The sequence below is a fragment of the Alligator mississippiensis genome, chromosome 3, assembly GCF_030867095.1.
Source record: "Alligator mississippiensis isolate rAllMis1 chromosome 3, rAllMis1, whole genome shotgun sequence".
NCBI lineage: Eukaryota > Metazoa > Chordata > Crocodylia > Alligatoridae > Alligator > Alligator mississippiensis.
Genome location: NC_081826.1, coordinates 96,261,526 through 96,276,472, shown reverse-complemented (window position 1 = coordinate 96,276,472; position 14,947 = coordinate 96,261,526). Strand labels below are relative to the sequence as shown.

At 40.4% G+C, this 14,947-nt stretch overlaps 1 protein-coding gene across 5 annotated transcripts in view; it reads left to right on the top strand.

Annotated features, from left to right (window-relative positions):
* Positions 1–14,947, top strand: part of PIEZO2 (piezo type mechanosensitive ion channel component 2) — a 537,727-nt gene that overhangs the window by 302,534 nt on the left and 220,246 nt on the right. For all 5 annotated transcript variants that reach the window (XM_019490413.2, XM_019490411.2, XM_059724250.1 and 2 more), the window contains one exon: positions 1,979–2,141. In XM_019490413.2, the coding sequence (XP_019345958.2) occupies positions 1,979–2,141 (163 nt within the window). The remainder of the gene's footprint in view (positions 1–1,978; positions 2,142–14,947) is intronic.

Sequence of the window (14,947 nt, the reverse complement as noted above, 5' to 3'; positions counted from 1 at the left end):
TGGGAAAGGGACCATTAACTCTTAATTCAGTTTCTTTAGCAAAGTCCAAGAGTTGGCAACTTTTTGCCCATGAAGGCCACAAGTCGCTGCCTGCCCCCTCCCCCAGAGTGGTAGCTATCCACCCTTACTCTCTTTACTGATCCCCACCCCCATACACCTCTTTTGCAGTGAGGATAAATACCGAAACATTGGAGCAGCAGGCTACACAGTGGAGGAGTGTGCTGCGAAGCGGATGAGTGGCACAGGTTGCCAGCCTGTGATCTAATCAGTGTGGTTCAGGTCTATTTGAGTCCAGGAGTCAAAAAAGGAAATTGGGTCCAAAATCTGATCTGGAGCCTGATTGAATCTGTTAAGTCTGATTAGTGCTCTGTGGTACACTATTATATGTTATATACACCTGTGGAAAAATGAGCCTGCAAAGATGATATTTTGATTTTGTAGCACTTTTATGCATATTTTGTACAACTGCAGGGCATGAGGCAGTGGAAGTCATGTTCGGTGAGAACCTTGCCTGAATAAAAAAAAAAAAGGCTTTTACCCTGTGTACGTAATGATGAGCAGGAGTCCTGTCAACAGCAATGTGTTTTTATTGTATCTTGCCATGGATTCCAGTAAAGATGCCAGAAGTACTTTTGAGACTCCAAAACTACTGGAATGATGTAGTCAGTTATAATGATTATAGGTGGATCCATAGGGAATGTTTCCTATTTAAACTTAACTGCTGTTAGTTTTAGATTACAGAAAGGGATGATATTTTTTTTACAAAGAAATACTAAATACACAAAAAATATGTCAGGATATATATTTTTTAACAGTTCAACACTGAGCAGCTAATCTAGCTCACTCACCTGTACTCTGTGAGTTGCTGGAACCCCTTGTCTTCCTTAAGGCTGAAACAGTTCTAGACACATATTTTAAAAAAAAGGCCATTCATGTTGAAACTATGTATTTAAAAAGTGTTAACTTCATGCTTGGCAGCTTTACTCTGTACACTTCAAAATAATTAAGATTGTATCCTGTCATTAGTAGTAAAAAGGTGTAATAAGTCAACACAGCAGCTTAAATAAACCAGCCATTGTGTCAACTGACTTCAAATCTTAACTCCCTGTTAACTTAATTAACTAAATTCAGATACTGCATCCAAACCCATAAAGGTAATATGCCTCAGCCAAAACAATTTAATCCATACAACGCAATGTATTGTGTACTTTTCATAAAATTCCCTCAGCCATTCAGGTACCATTCAGGAGGATGGTGAGGTGGAAATCCTAAAGGGAGAGTCAGACATGGCACTCTTTCATTAGTACTTAATATTTAAGTGCTTTTAAAGGGATCTAGTTAAATAAAATACTTCATTAAACATTGATTTTTAGTAAAATGTACTATTTTATTTTCCTTAGACTCTTTTAAAGTTAATGCAGCATTTTTAGAACTGTCAGTTGCAAAGGAGAATGGAATTGTCTTTCTATATCACAGCATTGGAGAATTTTCTTTACTTCCACCTATATGCCAAATGTTATCAGGGAAGAGGGGATCACCTTGTAACAAGGGTGGGAAAGGAATTTCATGCCCTGTCAGTACAGGAAATAATTGTAATGGTGTTTCCTCTAAAAAATACTATCTTCTAGAAATCAGGTATAGATCTCTTAAGTTTTGGCAGCTTTTAAGGCTGATGCCATCTATCCCCAATATGTTTTTTAGGACATTTGCACAACACTAGCTTTGATTGATCAAAATAATGTAAAGCCCTTCAATATTTGTACAATGACTAGTAATCGCTTATATTGTAATTACACAGAAGTAAGATACTTCATTACAGCTTTATAAATTACTTATATTCTTTCATCTTTTGTCATATTCCAGTATTTTTAGGTCTATTCTCTACTACTTATTTTTTTTTAAATATGATGCCAAATTAATTTGGGGAAAGTATTTTTAGAACTAACAGATATTACTTTTGTTTTTTCATTCCTTACAGTGTGAAGGGAGCAGATGCCGGCAATGGGATCCGAGTGTTTGTTCCAGATATTGGGATGTTCATTGCTAGCTTGACCATATGGCTTGTCTGCAGAAAAGTTGTTCAGAAACCAGTGACAGAGGATGCAGCCCAATACAACATGCAATTTGAAAATGAAGAAATGGTATTAAATACACATGTTTACCTTACATATACCTTTTTAGCTAGTACTAAACTGGGTGTTTGTCTGAGTTTTCTTTGGAAACCATTTCCTAAGAATTGGTTGTGTTCAAGTGAGCTTGGTTTCACAAATAAAATGAATTATTTGAAAGAGAAAAGTGCACTATGATAATTTATCTTAATAAAGCACAAAAAAGAATTCAAATGTTGTACTTAGAGACAAACCAAAGATGCAAACTTTAGTTTGGGCCTGAATTTTTCAAATATTCAGGGGATATAGGTTGAGAGGTCTAGCTCAGCCCATTGTTATGACAAACAAATCTGGATCTATTTCTTTTCCAGTTTTTTAAATTATTCAGATTTGGTAACCTTGGACCCACATATAGATTTGCTGTTCATTTACATCAGATCTTTTGTCTGTATTTTGGTAAGCCTGGCATCCAGTAACAGTGTTTGGATGATTACCATGAATGACCTGCAAAAAAAAGGGAAAGGAAGGTCTTCCAAAAGCTATGCTTCTGGAAAAAGATGTCTAATTTTGTTAATCATGGGAATATTCTGCTGGACATGCTTTTGTCTTTGCCTTCTTGAAGCATATTAGTGGTGGGAACAGGGGAGACAGGAACAATCAGTGTACATACATAATTTGATAGACATATAGAAATAAAGAAACCTATTTATTCACAGTGGGAATCAGCCTAGATCACACTGTGATTCCTGATATAAATCTCAACATAACTTTTTTAAAATATGAGTGATCAAGTCAGCTCAAGTGCCCTGTACCCCATCTTCTACTCTACATAGGTTTAAGTGGGAATTCTAATATGACCTTATTAAGATGATGCTACTCTTTATATTTAATTGTGAAGGTATTTCTCACAGTGGAATGATTACAACTCATTTATTTAATGCAAAAATGTAATTAGAGATGGGCTACCTCTTGGGAATCAGTCATATATTTTAGTGCAGCTCTAGAGAGGAGGAGAGTACAAAGTTTTTCCTATATGTTATCTTTGCTTTTCCTGAATTCTCAGGTTATCCATACCTGGTCTATTTCCTGGTGCAACATAAGCATTACTGTACTTCCCACTTCATTTTCTAGGGTTCTCATGGGCTGTTCCGATGGCTGGGGATTAGTTGAAAGTTACAGCTGCTAGCCCCATATTATCCCATTGGCCGTGGCCCAAGATCCTGACCAGGCTCCACTGGCTCTTTTGAATCTCCTAGGAGCTGGTAACACTGGTCTTAAGGTTATATTTTAGCTGGATGGAGCAAAAGAACTTTTGTAGGGACTAACATCTGGTGCTGTAATGGGAGACATTCCAAGTGCTGAAAAGTGTAGCCCAGTGACAATGTTGATAAGCACTTTTGTGTTCAGTCCATTTCTCTTACAGGAAAGCTGTATTTTATGGGAGCAGGGCTCTGACAGTCTTCTTTAAAGCCATTGATCTTCTATATAGAAAATGTGTATATCCAAGCATAAAACAAAAGTAATCTGATTATGGAAGCTCGCTGGAAGAACAAAAGGGCGCACTCAGGTTCTTCTTTGTCTGAATGGTGATTTTACAAGATTCAGATTTGATATCCATTTTTTATTTATACTGGAGATGGATCCAAGCCCATGTTCTGGGAATGGAGGAATTCATATTTGGGCAAGAGTCTGATGGAGAAAACAAGGAAATGAGCTATGGCAGGCAGAGAAGGCTACCAGGTAATTTGCCTGGAATGTAAAGTAAAGGTAATCTAGTAAATATTGATTCAATAGAACAGAATATTCTTTTCAAATGGGATCTTTCATACATTGAGTACCTCAAGGCAGTCTGAAATGCAATGAGAGGTGTCAGGATATTATAGAAAGGAGGGAGAGAACTTTTGTATATATAAACCCCATAAACAAATGTTTGTATGGCTTCATTTATCCCCATTACATCAAAAACAAAGCCAGATTATTGGTTTATAGTTGAATAATCTGTTTGCTCTTAAAATATCATAACATTTATTAATGAAAGTTAAATATTTCATAACCCATGGTTTCAGATACCAGGTGTCTCTTTGTATGTGTCTGCAGACATCTTGCAATCATTTGTGCCACACACAGTCTTGATATGTGACTTGTTAACCTGGAATCCAGCATGGGCAGATGAGCAGTTATCCAAGAGTAGCTGCTGTGGTAGGTGTTGTCACAGTGCCTCCCCAATATGTGGTAGGAAAGCATGTAATAAATTATATGCATTGGGCAAACCATTACCCCTGTATAGTCATGGACACATGATACCTACATTGGCTTGTTATTTATGTTGTTTGTGTGGAGTAACTCTAAACGGAACTTATGTAAGTTAGCCTGGTGTAGGGCTGTATGTTATGTGTCCACTCCTTTTTCACAACAGCGTAAAGAAAGTTTATAGCAATGCAAATATGTTGTTTGTCCAAGCCCTTAGGTAGAACCTACAAAAGTGGCTACAAGTTTATTGGAATATAGAAACAGGTAGATGGTCTAAGGAGAGCATCATGCATAAAATCCATATGTTACAGAACATTTAAGTCTTGGGAAGAGATTCTGGCCTCGTGCAGAAATTGTTTTTCTCCTGAGAGAGTCAGTGCTATCCCAGGAGAAACTGAGTGTACAGATGTTCAGGTTTTTTTTCCCAGAGTAAAAATGACCACTCCAGGAGAAAAAATATCTGGGAATAACCAGGGTTAAATCACTATAGAACAAATGTCTGTACATGTTGTGGCTTTTCTCAGAAGAAAACATAGTTCTCCAGTGTTCCTTCCTGGCTGTCCCTCCTCCCTCTGGGAGACAGTGTGTCATTCACTGAACTCTGCTGCTTCAGCAGGGAGCAAAACATGCCCCCTTCACAATCCCACATTATGCTGCGGGGAAACTGATTATAGGCAGCCTGGATCAGCCAAACAGGGCTGCCCTATGTACTGCTGCCATCTGTCACCAGACAGACTAAGGGAGCCTGTAGAGCACACTGAGATGTGTGCATAGGGCCCCCATTCCCAGCTGCACAGTGTCAGCATTGTAAGCTTTCCACTCTTCAGACTTCAGCATATTAATACCTGTACATGTAGTTCTGTGTATTTTTTCTAGTAGGAGAACAAACCTAAGAGAATTCTCTCAGATTATTTGAATGTGTGAATAAAGCCTTGGGTACTGGTCCAATTTATGTGGATTGTATTCAAGAATTTGGTTTTATGTTTTGATTAAGCATGTTTTTTTAAAAAGGAAAACGAACAACATTCTTTGACTCTTCAACAACTGCTTATTGGTGATTAGCTGGTGTAAACCAGCTAGTGTACATTGCTATAGTTCTATTGAAGTCAAAAGAAAATCCAATATGATGAATGTTTACAGTGGGCCATAAAAATATTGTGGAGGCATCTAACATCTAAAATAATTTGTTTGAAGAGCTCAGATTTAAATGGTTTTAATTTAATCAGACCTTTAAAGGACACACTTCATGTCCGAATTATCATCAGTGTGTAGCTGATGGCAAAGTCCCAGATTCCAGTACCCTTCCTTATATAAAGAGGTACTTTCCGCTGCTAGTGACACCCCTAAAAACTACTGTAAAATTAAATCAGTGGGATGGTTCATGGAAAAAGAAGACATTACTCAGATTGGAAGTGGTATCAGAATCCAAACAGAAGGGATTAAAGATAGTGAAGCCCAATGAAAATATCTGTCTTAATTCCTGACAGGAATCCTAATTCCAAATTTAGGGGAAACCAAGCTGCATGAGAAAGAAAAAATGTTTTGAAGAGCAGGAGTGAAGGTGGGTGGGCAATAGGAGGCACTCAATTATTTGTATGTAATGCTGTCCCAAGAATAAGCAGAGTGTGGTTTTAATTAACAGTGAGTCATGAAGTAGAAAAGTCTGCCAAATACTAGGCAGCTGTCCAACTCATTACCACCCCTAAATGGTTGTGCACTTGGAGCTAACGTGTCTACAGGCCTTTTTTATTGGAACTCAGAAAATTTAAAACAGGTGAATATAGCTGGAGGATGGCTCAGACTGCAAACTCTGAAAGGCACAATGCCAGTCAAAAGGTGTAAAAGGTGCAAAAAGGGGCCAGTTAGCTTCCCAACTGCAGCTGAAATACAATGATTGTGATTTGGTGCACATGGTGACTTGATATGCCAAAATGCAGATGCAGTATACATAGTCTAGTAGGTATTTAGAAAGAAAGCTACTTTTCTTAAGACTTTGGATTAATTGCCCAGCACTGTAAGTGATACAAACAAATCTGTTCAAGTTTTCATAACTTAAACTTTACAAGAGGAGTTGATCTTAATTAAAATATACATTAGTAGTTTTTCATGTAATTTTCTCTTCCTGTAAACTTCCTGTAAAAACTTCTCTTCTCTTCCCTTTGTCCTTTCAATCTTGGTTCTTATCCATACTACCTAAGGTGTTCTTGAGAAGGTGAGCAGAATGCTCTGGTCTACACTTTGTCCAAAAAGCTGCTTCAAAAGTGGACCAGGAGCAGGGTTAAGTGTGGTTTCAGAGTTGTGCATGCATAGGAAATGTCCTCCTGGTTCCAAGTTCCATATCATCCAGCATCATGCTGATGGTAAATAGAACCTAATAGGAAGGGAGAAAGGCTCAGGCTCCAGCCGCTATCTGAGGTTGAGACCATAGCTGCTACTTGCCAACCCCCCACTTCCTCTGTACCCCACCATCTCCCCCTGCAGCCTCTTCCCCTATCTACCTCCAACTCAGCCATTGCTCCCCCTTTTTCTCCTTCATGTGTCCTTACTGTGTGCTGGCAGGTGTCATCCATGCCTCAGCCTGGGGCATGGAGCACATCCCCAGCCTGGCCCCAATAGCAGCAGTGTGCAGCCTGCACAACTGCTACAGAGATTATGCTGGGACCTTGGTCTGTGCCCCAGGTTAGAACAGGGACGGAGCCTGCTGGCACAGGGTGGGGGGTGGGTGGTGGAGCAGAGGCTGTGAGGGAGGGAGGAAGCAGAGGCTAAGTGGGAAGGTGAGAAGCAGAGGTTGGGGGAGAAAGGAAATAGAGGCTGAGGGAGGGAGCATAAAGGGGGAAGAGGTGGCAGGGGACAGGCACAAGCAGGGAATATACTGCTTGTCTTCCCCACACTATCTGCTACCCCATTGCCTGCCCCTGTGCAGCAGTTGGGGGAATGACTTAAAGATGACTCTCCAATTATTAGATTCTACTCATGAAAAATTATAACAAATATATAAATGTTCTACATATAGAATCTAATTATTGGGGAAGTTTGTCTTAAATTCAGGGTTGTCCTAGATTTGAGTAAATATGGTAGTTTGTCCATTTGTATTTGAACTGAAGTGTGTTCTTTACACAGAATTTACCACCTTACCCTTTATACGTCTTAATACCCTGTAAGCTTTCTTGACTGTAGTTGTCCTTTGAACAGATATCCTTATTGAGCTATCCACAAAAGTGGCACTCAATCTCTGGGGCCGAAGGCCAGATGGGCTACAGGCCAGATTGAACCCATACCCCTGATCAGGCTCCACTTCAACAGATTGGGGCCCCACATTGCCTGCCTTGGTTCCATGCTGCACCCCTGGGGCCTGTGCCGTCCATTTGGGGCTCCAAACCACCTTGCTCATGCACACACCACTAAATTGGGCCCTGCTCTGCCTTCAGCCAGCCCCATGTGCCTGGACTGAGTCCCAGGCCACCTCTGTATTGCTAGTCTAGCATACTGTCCAGCCCAGGGGCTCCTCATAGGTTTGGGAATTTGGCAGCAAGGGAGTTGCAGTTGATGCCACCACTCCCCAACTACCAAATTTTTGGGCCAGTGAAGACCCTTGTGGGCCAAATGGCATAGCTCCACAAGCCAGATCTGACCCACAGGCCAGGGATTGAGTACCTTCCTGAAATAAATTTAGCAACCAGATAAGTATATGAATAGCTCACATTTTTCTCTTGAGAATGCATCACTTTGCATTTATCAGAAGTGAATTGCATTTGTTATTGTTGCCCATTCACCTTGCTTGTTTGATGCTCTATGCAATCTTCTCTGGTACTCTCTGATTGCAGGGGGGTAACTCAGCATGTGAGTGCATGGGACAGCATCAGTGTCTGAGCTGCCAGCAGCAGTGTCCTTTAGTTTAACTGTTATTTTCCCTCCTTGATGTTTACACTTCTGATGTATTTATGATATCCCCTGTCAGCCTGTGTTGGCTAGCCCTGGAGAGCAGTAAAGACCCTTCCAGTTTCTTTGTCGTTGACAATGTTTCAGCATCTCAGACCAACCTTCTTAATTCCATATCTTCCATGTCTTCCCACTTTGCTTTGGTTTTTCTTTATATTCTTGATGATTTTTTAAAATCAAGATATGAGACTGTATCATCGCATTAGCTATGGTGTCCTGTGATGAATTCACATGAATTGGCTCAAGGGCACTATCTTGGGGAGTAAAATAATTGCTGTCCCTTTCTAGTACAATAGCTATTGCCTGTAATAGATTTCAAGCCTCCCTTACTAAACTGCTAATGTTCCCTGTCAGCCCTACTTTCCTGTGATCCTATGATCCTATGTTCTGTTCAGTTAATTTACTGGAACATTTTCCCTTAAAACAGTTGGAAGTGGGTGTGAGTCCTAAAAGTTTACCTGTGAGAGTCTTTCCTTTCATATGGAGTCACATTCTACAAGTGACTGGTTGTCACAAAATGCCTTGCTCTTTTTCCAACAGGTCAGTATTCCTCATTGGCAACTTGTACTAAATGTCAAGGTCTTGTTAAGCAGAACAGAAATCATGCAGACTGATAATGGGAAAGCATGCTTTGACTACTATGTTTGACTGCCCCATTCAAATAGAGCTCTAGCCAACATGCCATTCAAATTGATTTCTAGGACTTAATTGTAACCTATACTTATAAAAGAAGAGAGCCCAATCAAAACCTTGCTGCTATTCCACTTCTGATATTTCTATCTTAGATTCTTCAATATACTCTTTTGGCTTTCCTGCAATCCTGAGGAATTCATGATTCAGTCATTTTAATATAATCTCTTTCTTTTAAGACAAAAAATGTTATCTTGTACACTCTTTTCAGTGGTCTACTCCATGTGGCTGTACACAAATGAACCCTACCTGGTTGCATTTGGCTTAACAAAAAGACTGATCAATCTCCCATTGAAGTCAATAGATATGTTTGTAACACTAAACAATTTGACAATTTAATCACTCTCCCAGCAAGAATTTCTCCTTATCTTTAGATTATTTAAGTAAATTATTTAGATATTTTATTTGAAAAATCATTCATAAACACTGGAAACTCTTTTCCTTTCAACTTCTTTGGGTTTTTTTTAAATACACAATAGTCTTTTCAAAACTGTGTTTTGTAGACTATGTGGCTTCTTATAAACAAGCTTGAAAATATGAATGGTGAAATGTTATCATAGATTAGATTTAGAATAGAAGAAACTGGTTTAAGAAAAGAAAAGAAAAGAAAACCAGAATGCTTGGGTAACTTTAGAGTCAGTTCCTCTAGTACAGTTAAAACCAAGACTGTGGAAGCAGAAATTTTCTACAAGAACCTTGTTTTGCAATATGCCCAGTCCAGTTTCAACCAAACCATTCAGATATAAACACTATTTAGCTAGAACTTTGTGAAATGTCAAATACTGTATGTTGCAGAATTCCCATTTTCTCTACATTATGGTCTCTGGGACACCTGTAGAAATCAAAGGTATTCAGTAGGTTTGCTCAGGTGTAACTGATTGGAATAGGAATTCTATTGGTGATACAAAAAGGGAGAGAATCCAGTCTACTATGAGCAGAGTCGGTTCCACAGAGCTAAGAGGAAATCAAAATCTCAATAATTTATTTTAGGTAATAAACTCTTCCAGTTTGAGAAGTCTGTTGAATATTAAATTAGACTTCTTCATTGTCATTTTTAAGAGTATAAACACACTTCTAGCAACTTGCACTGGGAGTCGCACATCAAAAAATGTCAGAGCAAAAATTAAAACATGGAAATTCTAGCTAAATGTGCACAAACTCTCTAATTATATTTTGTCCTTTAAAACCTACAACCCAAGCAATATAAACACATTCATCCAAACATCAATCTGATTGTGTTCTCCCTTTTTATTTCTATAAGCATAATATACAGCTTAATACACAAATACATTGAGATGTAGTGTTTATACAGTTGTGGGTAGTATCAAACCAGTTCTGAATCAGTAAAATCTACCCAAGCTCTACTCTCTAATAAATGCAACACTTGTTTTTTAACTTTGGCTAAATTTGTGTTCTGAGCAGGAAAAGAAGATTCAAACTTATTTTTTCCTTTTCTCACTCTGTGCTTCCTGATTCAGGCTGGGAGGAAATGTCATTGTACTGCAAAAGGTGGTATTTGGCCAGCATTTATGGTACAACTGGAAGAAGGAAGCACCTGAATTCTCTTGAGCGAGCCTTTTCTTGTGAGGTTACCAGTGCGTGGTCAGACATTTCTGATAATTACTGCCATACTAGCAAGTCATGCTAGCAAACTTTGGAATGCTAATAATTCTGAGTTATGGAACCTTTTGATACTCACTTCTTTCTAGATAGAAAAGTACCAGATAGTAAAGTTCTCACTTCTGTCATCATTGAAATGTTTAAAGGCTTACATTTTTCCTCTGTAGCGTTTCAAAGTAATTGAATTAATATGTTGCATATTTAAAGACACGATATCCTTAGCTGTAAGCACAAAACAAAGTGTATTCTGATGCAAGAATGGCTTTAAGATCAGACTAAGCCTGCCTGTTAGTAAAAACATTTATGAGATTTGAAGATATCTTGGTGCATTAGTATTTATATTGCACCAGATAAAACATTTAAAAACTAATAAATGTTAATAAAATAGCCACCAAAGTAATTAATGGACCTTCTGGCACTAGTCATAATAGTGGCTGCCACAACTGCCAGAGAGGCAATAACGTTTCCTTTTCCGTGCTTTATCTGAGTTTGGCAGTTTTAAAACGTGTTGTACATTGGAAACTCCTGGGATTTGCACAAAATTAGTGAAAAACCTAAACTACATTTAATCTGTTTATAAAAAGTCCTGGGGCCCTACTCCACATAGCAAAGGTCATGGAAACACATTTTTATGACTTTACAAATGCTATAGGAGTATACTACATACTCCTTGAAGGGAGAGATTTATTTGATTTAATCAGCATCCAAAGGGATGCTATAATTGTATAATAAGTGATTTATTATGGAAGTACAAGTATTTTTCTAACTATAGCCCATGAAGCATTGGATTGCAGTCTCAGATTGAACCATGTGGTGATGAAGGCCTTGCAAAATAATCGATTTGAAATAATACTGTTCTCCAGTGAGTATGTATATGCATTACAGCCTAATCATCAAAAAGTGGTCAAGCAACAGATGAAGGATCACCAGGTAGAGATAAAAATCTTTGGACCATTCATGGTACACCCAACCTCAGCAATCTGAAGTGTTTCATTTGTGTTTAAGAAAAGAGCAACAGAAGCTTCAGAGTTGTCAATTAAGACCATCCCTTGGGTGTTCATTGGGTTAGATAAGCAGAGGATATGGAAGCAGAGAAGCCAACATTTGCATTTTTATACTTTACGGAATATAGCATTTCAAATATTTTAGTTTTGTTTTGAAGCTGTAATGGAAAATGCAAATGCCTTTGTAAAGACATAGAAACTGCATACTTGACTTTGATCTCACACTGCTTTTCTATTCTGTTGGTAATTCTGTAGGCTTGAGCAGAATTGTAAGATATTGCAGGATCAGGCCTTGAATATAGCTCACATCCCTAGAAGTTCTCCATCCTAGTTAGAGAATGAGGAGGATTCTGTAAATGCTTCTGCCTGGAAGCAGCCTACATGGAGCCCCTTTGAAGTCATTAGGGTTCTACACAAGTGCAGGGAACACTGAATGGATTCCTTCGTGGGATCTAGACCTCTGTTTCTAGTTGCTCAATAGAAAATTTTGGGATTGCAATTTCCAGGGTTGATATAAAAGGTGCTTGATCTGAAATGCTGTCTTTTTATAGACAAAATAAACAGTCAAGGTCCCAAATCAGAGAAAATTTGTGCATGTGTTTTATAGGAAAATGTTGGGAAATCAATTTTGCATTTACTTATTGCCTCAGTTTGGATCACAAGATTTTCTCCAAGATGAGGATCCCAGTAATACCAGAAGCACACTGTTCTCCTGCATTTCCTGTTATGTATCGATGCTGTCATAACATTTTTATGGGAACAGGACTCAGAATTCTTATCTTGGCACTATAATAAAAGAGGATGTAATCTCATATATAGGACATATTAAACTGTTACAAATCTGCTGAATGGTGCAGGGGAATAATTTGACTATTGTGCTTTAAAATGTTTAGGTATATACTAGCAGGTGCCTGGAATCATAGAGATTCCAGAACTCTCCAGCCAGTCTTCCTATCCAGAAATATACTTCTTCTTAGTGCTTCTCCCCACCCACACTAGCATACATACCTCAAGACCCAAACTAGAGTGATTTAACTGAGTATGAACTAGATCGGGGTGGGCAAAATGCAGCCCGTGGGCCAGATGTGGCCCACCAGGCCATTCTATGCAGCCTGTGGGGCCCCTAAAAAATTTAGAAAATTAATATTTATCTGTCCCTGACTGCCTCTCATGCGGCCCCTGATGGCTTGCCAAACCTCAGTAAGCAGCCCTCTGCCCAAAATAATTGCCTGCCCCTGAACTAGATTCACCAGACCCATGAACCACCATACTAGGATGATTAGACTGCAAATGGAAAATGCATATTCCCTGTTGTGGCAAAGGAAATCCAAAGGCTTTTTATTTTGGGAGCTAAAAAGAGATGCATGGGATGGCTTGTCAGCAGGAATAGATTAGGAGCAGATGAGAGTTTTGTTTTGAAGCTGTAATGCAAAATGCAAATGCATGGTAGCTCAGCTACCATGGAGCTGAGGATGGCAACCCAAGTAAAAGACAACAAGAAATTGTTTTTTAGATATATTGGGAGTAAAAGGAAGGCCCAGGGAGGAATAGGACCCCTGCTAAATGGGCAGAAACAATTGGTGACAGACAGGGGGGACAAGGCTGAACTCCTCAATGAGTTCTTTGCCTCAGTGTTCCTAAGTGAGGGGCACGACAAGTCTCTCACTGGGGTTGTAGAGAGGCAGCAGCAAGGCGCCAGACTTCCATATGTAGATCCTGAGGTGGTACAGAGTCACTTGGAAGAACTGGATGCCTTTAAGTCGGCAGGCCCAGATGAGCTCCATCCGAGGGTGCTGAAGGCACTGGCCGACATCATTGCAGAGCCACTGGCGGGAATATTCGAACGCTTGTGGCGCACGGGCCAAGTCCCGGAGGACTGGAAAAGGGCTAATGTGGTCCCTATTTTCAAAAAGGGGAGGAAGGAGGACCCGGGCAACTATAGGCCAGTCAGTCTCACCTCCATCCTTGGTAAAGTCTTTGAAAAAATTATCAAGGCTCACATTTGTGAGTGCCTGGCAGGGCAAATTATGCTGAGGGGAAACCAGCATGGGTTTGTGGTGGGCAGATTGTGCCTGACCAATCTAGTCTCTTTCTATGACCAGGTTACAAAACGCCTGGACACAGGAGGAGGGGTGGATGTCGTATACTTAGACTTCAGGAAGGCCTTCGATACGGTATCCCACCCCATACTGGTGAACAAGTTAAGAGGCTGTGATGTGGATGACTACACAGTCCGGTGGGTGGCGAATTGGCTAGAGGGTCGCACCCAAAGAGTCGTGGTGGATGGGTCGGTCTCGACCTGGAAGGGTGTGGGCAGTGGGGTCCCGCAGGGCTCGGTCCTTGGACCGATACTCTTTAATGTCTTCATCAGTGACTTGGATGAGGGAGTCAAATGTACTCTGTCCAAGTTTGCAGATGACACAAAGCTATGGGGAGAAGTGGACACGCCGGAGGGCAGGGAACAGCTGCAGGCAGACCTGGATAGGTTGGATAAGTGGGCAGAAAACAACAGGATGCAGTTCAACAAGGAGAAATGCAAAGTGCTGCACCTAGGGAGGAAAAATGTCCAGCACACCTACAGCCTAGGGAATGACCTGCTGGGTGGCACAGAGGTAGAAAGGGATCTTGGAGTCCTAGTGGACTCCAAGATGAACATGAGCCGGCAGTGTGACGAAGCCATCAGAAAAGCCAATGGCACTTTATCGTGCATCAGCAGATGCATAACGAATAGGTCCAAGGAGGTGATACTTCCCCTCTATAGGGCGCTGGTCAGACTGCAGTTGGAGTACTGCGTGCAATTCTGGGTGCCACACTTCAAGAAGGATGCGGATAACCTGGAAAGGGTCCAGAGAAGGGCAACTTGTATGGTCAAGGGCCTGCAGACCAAGCCCTACGAGGAGAGACTAGAGAAACTGGACCTTTTCAGCCTCCACAAGAGAAGGTTGAGAGGCGACCTTGTGGCTGCCTATAAGTTCATCACGGGGGCACAGAAGGGAATTGGCGAGTATTTATTCACCAAGGCACCCCCGGGGGTTACAAGAAACAATGGCCACAAGCTAGCAGAGAGCAGATTTAGATTAGACATTAGGAAGAACTTCTTCACAGTTCGAGTGGCCAAAGTCTGGAACGGGCTCCCAAGGGAGGTGGTGCTCTCCCCTACCCTGGGGGTCTTCAAGAGGAGGTTAGATGAGTATCTAGCTGGGGTCATCTAGACCCAGCACTCTTTCCTGCTTATGCAGGGGGTCGGACTCGATGATCTATTGAGGTCCCTTCCGACCCTAACATCTATGAATCTATGAGAGAAAAAAGGATTTTTGCTTAACCCTTTACCTTTAC